The sequence below is a fragment of the Leuciscus leuciscus genome (genome assembly GCF_965113295.1).
Source record: "Leuciscus leuciscus genome assembly, chromosome: 5".
NCBI lineage: Eukaryota > Metazoa > Chordata > Actinopteri > Cypriniformes > Leuciscidae > Leuciscus > Leuciscus leuciscus.
Genome location: NC_138729.1, coordinates 6,239,374 through 6,254,783, shown reverse-complemented (window position 1 = coordinate 6,254,783; position 15,410 = coordinate 6,239,374). Strand labels below are relative to the sequence as shown.

The 15,410-nt window shown below is 39.8% G+C and overlaps 2 protein-coding genes across 2 annotated transcripts; one reads left to right on the top strand and one right to left on the bottom strand.

Annotated features, from left to right (window-relative positions):
* Positions 1-4,274: 4,274 nt before the first annotated feature.
* LOC309499651 (RWD domain-containing protein 2B-like) lies at positions 4,275-6,578 on the bottom strand. Its single transcript, XM_082171021.1, has 2 exons — positions 5,486-6,578; positions 4,275-4,812 (listed from the first exon to the last, which is right to left on the bottom strand). Exons 1-2 carry the CDS (start codon positions 5,821-5,823, stop codon positions 4,572-4,574), a joined length of 579 nt encoding a protein of 192 aa, XP_082027147.1. The 5' UTR covers positions 5,824-6,578; the 3' UTR covers positions 4,275-4,571.
* Positions 6,579-7,649: 1,071 nt separating this feature from the next.
* LOC309500148 (serine/threonine-protein kinase pim-2-like) lies at positions 7,650-14,167 on the top strand (the record flags this gene model as incomplete). Its single annotated transcript, XM_082171712.1, has 8 exons — positions 7,650-7,989; positions 8,525-8,716; positions 9,048-9,193; positions 9,342-9,720; positions 9,945-10,121; positions 10,240-10,328; positions 10,511-12,780; positions 13,549-14,167. The coding sequence occupies 7 exons, from the start codon at positions 7,650-7,652 to the stop codon at positions 10,517-10,519; spliced, it is 1,332 nt and encodes a 443-aa protein (XP_082027838.1). The 3' UTR covers positions 10,520-12,780; positions 13,549-14,167.
* Between the last annotated feature and the right edge of the window lie 1,243 nt (positions 14,168-15,410).

The following is a 15,410-nucleotide window of genomic DNA, read 5'->3' as shown; positions in this document are numbered from 1 at the left end:
GGTAAATGTGAATTAGCTCAAAAATATGGGGAATCTTGGGAATATTAATAATTATGACTCATGGTCATAATTCATAAGTCGCATGTACATTTATTTTATCAATTATCGAGATTTCCTTGTTCTGTAACTGGATTGACCAACATCTAATTCGTCCAGCGAATAAATGTAAGATCATTACAGTTAAGAAGGGGGTATCCCTTTACAAACTCCGAGAAAGTTTTATCTTCTGGCCACGAATATCAAACTTACTGAGTTTCTGAATTAAGAACTACTAAATGTAGTTTATATCGAGCTTGTAGCTTAGATCTTTTAGTTTCATTGACTTTTATAAGGTGGGTTTTCAAACACAGAGACAATTAAAAGTATAAATGGGTTTATTAATAAAATGGCACACACTAGAGGTTATGTAAACTACAAACATAAACGTACGTAAAAATGCAAACAAACAAACAAACATTTAACCGAACAAAAACATAAACATAGCGTGATCAGAATGAAATGAAATGAAAGAAAGAAAGATATAGAGGGAAGATAGAGGGTAACTTAGTTCACAGACCTAAGACCTGGACACCTGAAATCAGCGTTTAGAGAGAGTTACGTTACGTGCAAGATTCTGTGCTCTTTCAGTGTGGTGCTGAAGAGGGGGCGCGCGTGCGCGTGTCCGGCTGGTTTGCGTCTAGCTTCGTCTTCTGGGTCGTTTCGCAAGACGATGTAAAGGCTCACTTGAATTTAACGTTACCGAGAAAGTTCAGATTCATCTCCCGGGCAGGGAGAGGTTTAAAGTCTTTGTTGCAAGGGACGCAGCTACGACTCGAACATGTGCTCGCTCGATGGAGAAGGCCAGGGCCTCCTCCAGATGTTCCTTTGGAGAAGCGCTGCGCCGAGGAAGAGGGTCAAGAGAAGTTGATGAGAGAGAGAAGAGAAACTGAAGGTTTGGACTTTTATCAGTGTCCCATGTGCCGTCCCCTCCTTCGTGTAGGACGAATCAGCTGTCGAGATTTTTCGAGCGGGAAGATTCCTTTGTCCGGTTAGACACGCACACTCGAATGAGTCATGATTGACTTTAACTTGAGAGGATTTTCTCCAGACATATGAACTTATAAAACAATGCGCATCACTGAATTCTGCTATCGGAATTCAACTCCGTTAGCGGGAGAGGATTACAGAGATATCAAAAATAGAATATAGGCTTTGTAGCAATGCAAAGATACATTATTATGCATTTGTATAGGCATTTGCAGTTCTATTAATGTTACAAATAGGACATGTATGCTTTCCTATGGTTTACACACACCTCTTAACACACAAATTTATATATTTAGTACATTTAAGAGTGACTTTATGGGTAAAAGTCCTTTTCTGTAAGGGGGTTTCTGTTTCAAAGTCCAGAGTGTGTTTGTGTGTGGGTTGGTGCTCAACTTTTAAGACCTGCCAATGAGATCGGATTACGGGATGCGATTCTACTGGGAGAACATTCTTCAGAAATACATTTCAGAGCCAAACACTCGAAGATCATAACTATATGATCAAAACAACATTAATCACACATGCATAATGGAATTGTACATATATTTAAAATAAATATTGCTTATCCTGAGTTACACACAAATGTTGGTCTCTTGGTGTGTGTGTGTGTGTGTGTGTGTGTGTGTGTGTGTGTGTGTGTGTGTGTGTGTGTGTGTGTGTGTGTGTGTGTGTGTGTGTGTGTGTGTGTGTGTGTGTGTGTGTGTGTGTGTGTGTGTGTGTGTGTGTGTGTCTGCGTTGGAATGTCATGAGGCTGTAAAGTCACAGGGAGTCCATGCTGAAATGGGGGTTTTAGAGGGTATTCTCCAAAACAGGGTTTCCTTATGTGACTCAAATGTCCCTCGGGGGAGCCACAAAGATGCAATTGTGACCGTTCAAGCAGACTTGGAGGTGCCATGAACAACTCGTTGTTTAAGGAGACAACGAAGGATGTGTTTGGAGATTGGGATTTACTAATTTGAACAGCATGTGACCGCATGTCATAGTCATTGTCGTTACAAAACTCATTCTGGTATGTACAATGTTGATGGGTCAGGGTCTGTGTCTGCCTGCTTATAGTAATTGGCATGTCTTCATTAATGGGTGTCTACGCCTGCGTGCCTCGAGTGAGGACAGTATAGGGCGCCTGCCAGTGTAAGGTAGCAGGAGGTGCAGAGAGATGCATATATGGGTGGAGCAGTAAATTCTGGTATACATTAGCTTTCAAACTGAGCACATCTAGGTTGTGATCTGTGATCATATCCTTAACAATTAATAAGTGCTTTAGTAGAAAGGGATCTAATATTCGGCAAGCCAAATGTAACACGTGTCAGGTCTGATGTGTCACGCTTGTATAGGGTTCAATATGCTTCGATATGGGCCAACTAATCAGAAGGTAAGGAGCAGCTACTGTAGAGAGGGAAACAACACAGCAGGAAGGTGAAAACCAAGAACTTCGTTTACTCGTTGGAATCTTGCATTCATTGAAGAATTTCTTAATTGCAATTTGTCTGGAGTATGTAAATCTCAATACTGTCATTTAACAACATACAATGAATTATAATGCTTATGATCAACTCTCTTTTTGAAATGTCAGGAAGTTGGACTCAAACAAATCAACTCAATTGAGAACAATTGTCATATACTTTGTACGAAAATGAAATAATAAAATAAAACTTCTTGAAAACTCAACAGACTCAGTTTGTTTATAACCCAATAAAATTGAAGGAAACAATAAACAATGTTCTCAAAACAAAATATTACAAACTCAATAACTCAAATCAGTCTTTCCCTTCAAATGTCTTTTCAGTCAAATGAATCAAATATTCAAGATTCACTGAATTGATTCAGTTAATGTCAGTTCAGAATCAAATGACTCAGATCAAAATATTTGTTGACTCTTTAGAATCGTTCAGTTCAGAATCAATGTCTCTCCGTTCAAAGCTCGAGGAAAAATATGCAAAAACAAAGTCTCAGTCCTGTTTGTCCAAAAACAAAAAGGAAAATATTTCTCATACCAGTTTCGATGAATTCAAGATCAAAGTTCAACAATCAAATTGTCTCCGTGGGTTGCTCGCCTTTTACATACGCTCATATCTCGTGTCCGCAGGATGGTGATCACAATTTCTCAGAAGAAACACACACACACACACACACACACACACACACACACACACACACACACACACACACACACACACACACACACACACACACACACACACACACACACACACACACACACACACACACACACACACACACACAAACCCAGCCAAGGCAAGAATTTCACATCTTATTCAATAAGAAGATAATTTGCGGTGCTTTAGTGTGTATCTACATCGGCCTTTATTCTCGATTCTCTGCCTCGTCTTTTTCTCACTTCGGCATCAGCTCTTCAGACTTATCACTTTCACTCAGAAATGTAATCTTTTGATTGCATTCAAGTTTCTTTTTCTCAATATCTATCTTTAGATGCGGAGTATCCCTGGAGATCACTCAGTGTGTATCTGCTTCGTCTGACTCGCTCGCTCTCTCTCAATGTCTCTGAGCGAGCGGCAGTGTCGCCGGCGCAGTCTCCATTGGCTCGTTGGAGTGTCAATCAATGCAGCACGATCAATAATTGGACAGAACACTTTCTCTTCTAAAGCACTCGTTTTTCTCTCTTATTCTCTTTTTCTTAATTTTCCCATCTTTTTACATATCTTTCAACTCTTTTACTGGTAGCCTGGATCAACTAGGTTACACAAACTTTATCAATTGTTAATTTAAGTGATCTCCAGAATCCTTGCAATAGAGAGTAACAGTCAGGTTTTGGAAGTAAAACTCTCCATAGGGAAATTGATTTTTGGCGATAACATATTGCAACTGGTATCTAAAATAATTATTTCTAAAATGACCGTGTTTAACAGCGTCTTTAGCTCTGCTCACTCCCATGAAGCACTATGAATGATGTAATCAAGTCAGTCTCCCTATGCCCTCAAAATACTTAAATATTTGTTCATAATGCTTCGTGGGATTGTAGTTCTTTTCCTCACTAAAGCCGTTAAGTACACGGTCTTGTTCTTTTGCATTTTTGTCCAATTTTCAAATACTTTTTTGCTTTAAATCAAAGTTTGTGATGTTATGATTCACCTCATAGCTGGTTGGTTTGGTTCATTGCTTATGATACTTTAAAAAATGAATGGAAAAAATACTTCCAGAACCAACGCCACTGAAAAAGTGGGCAGGCACTAATGCACCAAGAGAGAAAACAACATTGTGTTCCATAAAAGGAAGATAAACTACATTTGAAGTGAATTTCTAAAAGAAAAAAAAATCCAAAGACAGCACAGTGAAATAAACCATCTTTATGAAGATAAGAAATTTGAGGATTGATGACAGGTGCATCCTTTAGACACAACAGTGATGCAGAACTACAACCCTACTAATGTGTTTGGATTGCACATTTCATTGCCTTTACTATAAAATTGGTTTCCTGTTTTAACATTTTTAATGTCTTCAATATTTTGCCTAAAAATAAGGCAAAAATAGAAATGATGTGCACACAAACAGACACAGACAAACTATTATCTCCCCTCAATCCCAAAGTACATTTGAAAGATACCAGCACATCCTTTGTCATTAAGGAACTGATAAAGCTGTCCAAGGTCCATATGGTTTTCTCTGGTCCCGTGAGGGTCAAAAATGGCTTCATGAAATCCAGTGAACTTGCGAAGGGAGTCAGTTCTCTCCTCTATCGAGCTGTTTTCCAAAGGGACATCCTCTCTGTGACGAATCATAATTATTTTCCATGTTAAAACTTTCACCCTGAAAATATATTTTAAAAAAATGCACCAATAATAAAAATCTGCTTTGCCATCACAGGAATATATATTTTAAAATATAAAAGTTATTTTAAATTGTAATATCAAATAAATTTATTTGCATTTATAAATGTAATTTTATCAAATAAATGCAGCCTTGGTGAACATAAGGGACTTCTTTCAAAACATAAAAAAAAAAATCTCCTTCAAACTTTTGACCGGTAGTTTAATATAATATAATAATTAATAACAATTTGAAAATTAAACTAACATTGTTTGTGTCAACCATAAAGTACGGTCAATTATTAGCTGCAGAGAACATTAAACCATCAAAATTAAAAGTTAATCTACTGTAGCCTATATGAATTTGGGAGATCGCCTATATCAGGGGTTTTCAAACTTATATTAGCAAATTTAAGCACTTAAACATATGTCTAAGTTCAAGAAATATTTTATAGTCATCCCAACAGCCATGAAACGCATACACACACAGGCCCCTAACATAATAAATGAGATCCTTATTTTGGACCTAACAAGTATAGTCACACACACACAGGCACACAAACAAAACCTATTTTAAATTAGGTATTAAACTCATCTTTGGTATTTTGAGTTTGCACTCAAAAGGCGTGTTCACAAAAGAGTAAGAGTAGACCCTATTGATTTTCAATTCATACCTGGCCCAGAACTCATCACAAGCAGACTGCAGACCATCCACACACACAATACCAGGCTTTCCCGGCATACTGAACCCAGAAAGGTTCAGCTCCTTTGCCCATTCCAGAATGTTGTTCCTCTTCATCTTATTGTAGATATGATGGCTGTAGATCCAGAGTCTAGTGAAGGTCTCTTTTGACTGCATTGAAACATTTTCCTTCTTGGGATCGCAGACAGGAGCACTTTTACTGATATATCCTTGTGTATTTTCATTGATCCACTGCACAGCAGACAGAATACACACATCACCACTGCAGTTTTCAGACAGGAAGGTGTTGAGGTTGGAGTGAAGCAGCATCTGCTGGGATCTAGTGAGCTCAGAACATCTGAAAAGGGCAAAAAATTATTATCCTAGTAAAAATCCAGAAGAAATCCATTTGAAATATTTATAATAACTTGGATCCTAATGGGAATTCAGATACATTTTATCAGAGTTCCTCAAATCCGGCCCTGGAGGGACTCAGCGTTCGTACAGATTTTTGAGTGAAATTCAAGCACTAAAGTAAAGTCATTTGTGGTGATTTATATGATTAAATCATCGTAGGTCAGCAGCAAAGGCACTGGTAGATTAAGTGAGAAATCCATAAAGTATGTTTTACGTATTAAATCATTGCATTATTTGCATACAATTCTGTAATTGTATTCTATTGTGCATTTTTGTTAATTTTGAGGAATACTGAATCTGTTTGGTGAGTGTCAGAGGAGAAAAAACACTTGCAGAAAACAGCATCTGTTGTTACTATATTTAAGCAGCATTCGCATACATTTTGCTATGAATATAATTCCAACCAATCGTTCCACGAACCTATACATATCTTTTCTTATTCTAAAATAAAAATTAACTACTGCATTACTGCATTAGCTACAGTAAAACAAAGGCTTTTGCTATTATTTATTCTTTTGGATATTTTTCTTTAATAAAAAGTAATTTAATGATATGACAGCAAAAGAAAATCACACACATATATATTCATCAACCCATTTCAGAATGCATTGCAAATAGTTGTGCAAAGTAAATGAGTGTACTAAAGATTTTACAGTGTCAGTCAAGTCAAGTCACCTTCATGTATATAGCGCTTTTAACAATATAGACTGTTTCAAAGCTATGGAAGCTTGTTTCCGCCACAGAAAAAAATAATAATAATAATAAATTGCGACTTTTTATCTCACAATTCTGACTTTTTTTTTCTCAGAATTGCGAGATATGAAGTCAGAATTGTGAGATATAAAGTCGCAATTCTGAGAAATAAAGTCGCAATTGCAAGATATAAAGTCAGAATTCTGAGAAAAAAAAGTCAGAATTGCGTGATATAAAGTCTCAATTGCGAGATATAAAGTCTCAATTGCGTCTTATAAAGTCAGAATTCTGACTTTTTTCTCGCAATTGCGACTCTATATCACGCAATTCTGACTTTATAAAACATAATTGCGAGATATAAAGTCAAAATTGCGTGTTATAAAGTCAGAATTGCGAGATATAAAGTCAGAATTGTGTGTTATAAAGTCAGAATTGCGTGAAATAAAGTCGCAATTGCGTGTTATAAAGTCAGAATTGCGAGATATAAAATCAGAATTCTGACTTTTTTTCTCGCAATTGCGACTTTTTATCACGCAATTCTGACTTTATATCTCGCAATTGGGAGATATAAAGTCAGAATTGCGTGTTATAAAGTCAGAATTGTGAGATATAAACTATTCTGAGGTAAAAAAAAAAAAAGCTACAGAAATAAGTAGCCTATATAAATGGCTGCTATTCTGCATGAGTTTATTTGTAATTGCAAGAAAGAAAGAAAGAAAGAAAGAAAGAAAGAAAGAAAGAAAGAAAGAGAGAGAGAGGGCAGAGATGAGGTTAGGAATGAAAAGTCAGTAAGCCTATGTTGTTTCTTCATTCACTGTGACCTATGCACTGGATGGCCAATTTCACATGTAGGCTATTTTGTGTATTTTCAAAATACAAAATACTGTATTTGTATTTAAATAAATTATGACATCATAGAATGTTGAGGACAAAAGCGTGAAACTCCCTGATCACTTTGTAGCGAGTAAGGAGTTCAGATATCAACAGTGTTTTTGCAGTTCTTGCGGTGTGTTTGCATTTGTTGATAGCGGTTTATCGTATTGATTATGGGACAGCGACACTTTCGGAGAGTGGGAGTTGACGGAGGAGGAGAGTGTGTGCCCGGGATAAACCCCCGAACAACACTGACACCCACCGACCACAAGGCGGAGCTCCATCCTCGTCCCGACGAGACGCCTGTGGTGGGCATCGGTAAAGCGGAGAGAAAGGAGAGAGGGAAAGAGAAATCAAAGAATAAGGGGCAGAAAAGGAGGACATTTCGGGAGTTTGCCTCTTTTTTCTTTTGTTCATCTCGCCCCAAATCCACCAAAGCTCAGGGTGAGCAGGTGGAGCAGTGTGAGGTGGACCAGGACACTGATGAAGCCCCATCCAGGAGATGTACTGATGGTAAATTGAGCTCTGAACAACACAAACTCTCTTTTACACTCTTGTAAAACACTCTTTTATTATCTTTTTTTTTTTTTTTTTTACTATTTTGATCACACGAGCAGTGCGCTTGGTTTTTTTATGTTACTAGGCAACCACCGAAACAGTTGTGCTGTCAGTCAAGTAAACGTCAAATCAGCCTTTTATTAACTTTATTTACTTTGTCAAAACTGTGGTAGTTGGTTCGTGAAGTCGTTAAGCTCCTGGTAACCCGCGGTAAAACGCGAGGCGCTTGGGGCTTATTAACAGCGCGCAGAACTCTCACTGCCATAGGAAACCAATTGAAAAAAAAGGCGCCTCTCACTGCAAAAAAACGCGTCACGTGTGATCGGGTCCAATCATTTGCACACAATATAAAAAACCCACATCACACATTATAAAAAGGCAGATAAATGAATTCCACGATGTGATGAATGTTTGAATATAGATGAAATATAGTTTGAAGATGTGGCGGATGATTTTAAAACAAGCTTGTGGTTTATATTCCTCTCTTTAGATCAGATTTCTTTACAGGACATCTTTACTGCAGAGGATAATGATCATCAGGAACCTCCTTCCAGTCGTCCTGAAGTCCCCCCCACTGCCGAAAACCAGCAAGAGGAGGACATCAAGCCTCAAGATCAGGACAGTCCAGCCAGTTCATCATCAGGTGACACTGGATCACAGCTGGACAGTCACAAGATCGAGGGTGAGTTTACTGCAAGTTTACTGTCTGACATAAAATATAACACACACACACTCTCTCTGAAAGTAAATATGTATATAGGAAAGCATATGTTTTAAATAATCCAGCTGATACTGCTGTAAGGTTTCTTTTAGTTTTTTTTTTCTCCATAATTTTAAATCACCATTAGGCTTTTTTTGCAGTTCACTTAAATAGTAATGCGACAAATGAATTTTTAAAAGAACAAATATTACAAATATATTTCCCTATTAACATTTCATCAGAAAGTATGGCCTCACTGCAGGACACTGCTGTATTAAACAATAAACAAATACAAATAATTATGTTTTAATAGATCACATCTCCTCGAAATACGCCATTGGCAGGAAATTGGGGGAAGGAGGATTTGGCTCTGTATTCGAAGGGACCCGTTGCAAGGACGGCCTCATGGTAGCTGTGAAATTCACAGCGAAGAGAAAGAGCCAGCAATACACCAGCCTTGTACGTATCATACTTGTCTCTATGTTGGCAATTTATAACATTTGAATGTAAATCACAGTGCAAATATTTCAATAGATAGACTGGGCTAAATCCTTATTTGAGAAACCAATCCTATGTCTAACAATAATAAAAACTGTCATTCTTCTAGCCTGACCATCCCAAACCAGTTCCACTTGAGGTGGCCCTGACAGTAATGGCCAATCAAGGCCCAAGCTGTGGCCACATTATTAAGGTGCTGGACTGGCAGGATCATCTCGACCAGTACATCATGGTCTTAGAATGGCCCTTACCCTGCATGGACATGCACAGCCTTTGGAAGCGTAAGAGAGGCCGCTTCAGTGAGGGATTGGCCCGCCACTTCATGCAGCAGGTGATTCACGCTGCTGCCCTGTGCTGTTCCAGGGGTGTGCTTCACAGAGACATCAAAATGCAGAACCTCCTGGTCAACACAGAGACCCTGGAGGTCAAATTGATCGATTTCGGCTGCGGGGACCTCATGAAAAGATCAGCCTACAAATACTACTCTGGTATGTGTTATTATTTAAAATATACATTTTGGGATTTAAACTCTAGTGACCAGTTACATCACATTACATTCTCAGACATCACACAGTGAGATATTAACAATACACTAACAAAACTATCAAAGAATAATCAATATTAATATAATTTTTGTTGACTAAAATTAAATGCCATTTCAGTTAAATTGAGAAAAAGCAAGCTTACACGTGTGACAAACTCCTATCTCCAGGCACAGCAAGGTATTGCCCTCCTGAGTACTTAGAGAAGGGCAAGTACTTTGCGAAGCAGGCAACGGTGTGGTCGCTGGGGGTGCTGCTGTTTGCCATGATCACCGGCTATTTCCCAAACAGCAGAGATATTGCTTTGATGGACCCTGATGTCTGGTTCGAGCCGGGCTTCTCAGATGGTTAGTACAAAAAAGATGTTCTAATGGATAATGCAGGAATCTTTCCCATTTTTACAGCTTAGAGAGCAAGTGTAAAGTTGAAGGAAATAATTAGACAACTCTCAATCTTTCTGCACAGAATGCTGTCGCTTTATTCGAGGTTGCCTCCAGAGTAAACCAAAGCGGAGACTCCATCTGGTTAAGCTGCTCTCCCATGACTGGTTCAAGGTACTGAGTCTAAGACAAGCTAAAAAGATTTTGAAGGCTATTTGTTAATTTGGCTTGATTATGGACATCAGTTTATTTACATTACCATTCAGTACCTGCTGTAATTGTCATATACTGAGTCCTTATACATGGCACAGATGTATTTTATACCTAATGAAAAATGCTTTCTAATTGTGTTTCAGGTCATGTAGAGGGTTTAGCCTTGCGTCTGGCGGGCTGACACAGATGACCCCTCCATCTCTCCAGCCTCAGCGTCTTGCAGGGCTGGCAGGCCTCGGTTGCGTCTGGCGCCTTGGCTTGAGGTGGTAGTTTTAGCGTCTTGCGGAACTACTCGCCTAGTGATGTATATTGTAAATAGTTCACCCAGAGCTCTCTGTTCAGCCCGTCCCACAAGTTCCTCGCCCTGCCGCCCTAGAAGTTTCTACCACTGGCATCCGGGTCCCAGAGAGGGGGTTTCACATAGCTCTCTTTCTCAGCTGCCTTGGGCCCAGCGATCCTGTCAGGGCTGCTCCAGAATTCCCAGTGAAGACAGCCATAAAGTTTCCCGTCACTGCTGCTCCAAAACCTGCCGAGGCCCCACAGAAATCACTGTGAAGGTTCATTCTGCTGCAACTCCAGTCCCTGCTTCGGTTCTAGAGCTCCGTGTCAAAGAAGCTCAGGTTGCTAAGCTTTCCAGAGGTTCCTGACATGACCACAAATTTTCCTCCCAATGGTGCAGAGGTCAGAATAACCTAGCAAATTACATACCCATTTCAAATCTTCCATTTATGTCTAAAATACTAGAAAAAGTTGTGTCCACTCAATTGTGCTCTTTCTTGCAAGAAAATGATATCTATGAAAAATTTCAGTCAGGATTCAGGCCGCATCATAGCACAGAAACTGCTCTCGTTAAAATTACAAATGATTTACTTCTAGCTTCTGACCAAGGCTGTATCTCAATACTAGTTTTACTCGATCTTAGCGCTGCGTTCGACACTATAGATCACAAAATACTCTTAGATCGACTACAAAACTACACTGGTGTTCATGGACAGGCATTAAGCTGCATGTAAAATATTACAAACTCAATAACTCAAATCAGTCTTTTCAGTCAAATAAATCAAATATTCAAGATTCACTGAATTGATTCAGTTAATGTCAGTTCAGAATCAAATGACTCAGATCAAAAGATTTGTTGACTCTTTAGAATCGTTCAGTTCAGAATCAATGTCTCTCCGTTCAAAGCTCGAGGAAAAATATGCAAAAACAAAGTCTCAGTCCTGTTTGTCCAAAAACAAAAAGGAAAATATTTCTCATACCAGTTTCGATGAATTCAAGATCAAAGTTCAACAATCAAATTGTCTCCGTGGGTTGCTCGCCTTTTACATACGCTCATATCTCACGTGTCCAGGATGGTGATCACAATTTCTCAGAAGAAACACACACACACAAAAACCCAGCCATGTTTGATACATTAAAACCAACATTCAAACCACCACTTAAATAGACATGCCAGCAATCAGTGTAATTGGAAAGAGTGGAACAATTTTTATCATTCTAAGCCAATCAAATACCTTATAGGAAATTAACAGCATGGTAAATAAATAAAAAAAGGATTTATATAAACATATATAATGTGTGTGTGAGAACGGTCAAATAGGAAAAATGACGCATGTAATTTCAAAGTGAAGGCTTAGAATAGACCCTATACTTAAAATCACTTCTTTTTTTCTTCTTCTTTGACAACCAACCAATCACAGTCTTCAAAAGATTGTGTCATACATAGCAACGGGGTCAACCCCGCCTCCTTACTAAGATGAAAGTTTTTGTCTTTTCCTTACTCAGAGTTGCCCTCAGATCAGTCCCGACTCCCGACCAATATAACACCATTTCTATCATCTCTACACTGGTTACCTATTAAGTTCCGTATCAATTACAAAGTATTACTACTGACCTATAAAGCCCTAAATGGTTTAGCTCCTGGGTATTTAACGAAACTTCTATCGCCCTAATACAATCCATCGCACTCTTTAAGATCACTAAATTCGAGGCTTCTGGTCATTCCTAGGATATCTAAGTCCACTAAAGGAGGGAGGGCGTTTTCACATTTAGCTCCTAAACATTCACATAATACTTACCTTTTATACTACAGTTGAGTAAGATTGAATGCATTAATGTTATGAACAGCAGCTATGCTAATTATTTCCCATCTGCTTTTCTGTCGTTATCTCGGGACGCTAGTCCCGAGGTAAATAGAGTTCGTCAGCTCCAGTTTGTATCCAGCCTCTTATGGAAACTTCAGATGCCCCAACATCCGTGAGGAGACGACTCGACTCGACGCCCGTGAGGAGACGACTCGACTCGACGCCCGTGAGGAGACGACTCGACTCGACGCCCGTGAGGAGACGACTCGACTCGACGCCCGTGAGGAGACGACTCGACGCCCGTGAGGAGACGACTCGACTCGACGCCCGTGAGGAGACGACTCGACTCGACGCCCGTGAGGAGACGACTCGACTCGACGCCCGTGAGGAGACGACTCGACTCGACGCCCGTGAGGAGACGACTCGACTCGACGCCCGTGAGGAGACGACTCGACTCGACGCCCGTGAGGAGACGACTCGACGCCCGTGAGGAGACGACTCGACGCCCGTGAGGAGACGACTCGACTCGACTCGACGCCCGTGAGGAGACGACTCGACTCGACGCCCGTGAGGAGACGACTCGACTCGACGCCCGTGAGGAGACGACTCGACTCGACGCCCGTGAGGAGACGACTCGACTCGACGCCCGTGAGGAGACGACTCGACTCGACGCCCGTGAGGAGACGACTCGACTCGACGCCCGTGAGGAGACGACTCGACTCGACGCCCGTGAGGAGACGACTCGACTCGACTCGACTCGACGCCCGTGAGGAGACGACTCGACTCGACGCCCGTGAGGAGACGACTCGACTCGACGCCGTGAGGAGACGACTCGACTCGACGCCCGTGAGGAGACGACTCGACTCGACGCCCGTGAGGAGACGACTCGACTCGACGCCCGTGAGGAGACGACTCGACTCGACGCCCGTGAGGAGACGACTCGACTCGACGCCCGTGAGGAGACGACTCGACTCGACGCCCGTGAGGAGACGACTCGACTCGACGCCCGTGAGGAGACGACTCGACTCGACGCCCGTGAGGAGACGACTCGACTCGACGCCCGTGAGGAGACGACTCGACTCGACGCCCGTGAGGAGACGACTCGACGACGGCGATATTTTATGCCCTAAATTAATACATGATTAACTAACTGTATTTTTCTATGTACATTTCTGAAATGCACTTTCTATAAAGCTGCTTTGAAACAATATGTATTGTGAAAAGCGCTGTACAAATAAATTTGAATTGAATTGAATTGAATTTATTGCCATTTGCTTTCTTTCTTCATTGTCTCATTTCCTTAATGTGGCTTTACAATTGCTGCATATTGCTGGTGTCTACAATCAAACAAAATTAACTTTACTGATACAAATCATTATAATAATAATTATACATTCACATAACCATAAAGAAAATCTTTAACCAAATTAGTTATCAAATTAATATCAATACAAAAGGTTTAAATAAACTTACAAAGTCATAGACGCAGCAAGCAGAGGAGCAAACAGTCAGCACAAAGAGAGACACACTAGTGAGGTTGATTGGTAATTATCCTCAGGTGAAGAAAGTTCCAGGAAGTGGGCGTGTCTCCCAATAGAGTGACAGGAGAGTGACTAATTGGGATTTTTAACATAATAGCTTTGTCCATCAGGGAGACAGAGACATCAAACCACTGTCATTCAGTAGAGGAGGACAGGGGACAACTCTCACAACCTCTCCTTTCACCCCTACTGGCTGAAATGGGTATTGCATGCTAAAATTAACATTCTTTTAGTAACAACTTTGTCCATCAGGGAGACAGAGACATCAAACCACTGTCATGTTGTAGTGCAGTGGCATCAAACCACTGTCATTTTGACGTTTTATATTTATAACAGTAATTAATTTATTTCCTAGCGCGAGGCAGCAATCAGGGCAGCTATTAGCCGAGACTGTTGTTGTGGTGCTCCCGCAGACACGCACTGTAGCTGAACGCGGCAGAACGAAACCTCACAAAGAGTGAAATCCTGAATGAAAATCCTTTAAGTGCTTCGATTATGTTTATATCTCCATAATTGCTTCTAGTAAAATATTAGGAGTTCGAGTTCCTATATCAAAAGTTGCATTAACTACATACCCAGTGTAATGATTAGAAGAGTAGGCCTACGTTTGTCAACGTTTCTTGCTTGCTTGCTAGCTGTATGTGTGAAGCCAAATGATCTGCCAGCCACGGAAGCTTGTTTCCACCACAGAGTAACAGAGTGAAAATTATAAAAGGTAATGGCAACTTTTAAATCTCACAATTCAGATTTTTTTTCTCACAATTGCGAGTTTACATCTCACAATTCTGACTTTTTATCTCAGAATTACATGATATAAAGTCGTAATTGCAGGTTATTAAGTCAGAATTGCATGATATAAAGTTGCAAAATTGCGTGTTATAAAGTCAGAATTATGAGATATAAACTCACAATTGCGAGAAATATACTTGAAATTCTGACTTTTTTTCTCAGAATTGCATGTTTATATCCTGCAATTCTGACTTTATAATACGCAATTGGGAGATATTAAGTCAGAATTGCATGATATAAAGTCGCAGTTGCATGTTATAAAGTCAGAATTGTGAGATATAAACTATAGGTAAAAAAGGTTTTTTTAAAAAGTCCTTCTTTTTTTTCTTAGAATTGGACTTTATATCTCAAAATTGTTAGTTTATATCTCACAAGTCTGAGAAAAGATGTCTCGCAATATAAAACTCGCAATTATGTGTTTAAAGTCAGAATTGTGTGATATAGCCTAATGTCGCAATTGCGAGAAAAAAAGTCAGAATTCTGACTACATATATATATGCAATTCTGACTTTATATCTCTCAATTCTGAGAAATAAAGTCAGAATTGCGAGATCTAAACTCGCAATTGTGAGATAAAAAGTCACAATTATCTTTTAATAAAATGTTTTATTCTGTGGCGGAAACTGTCA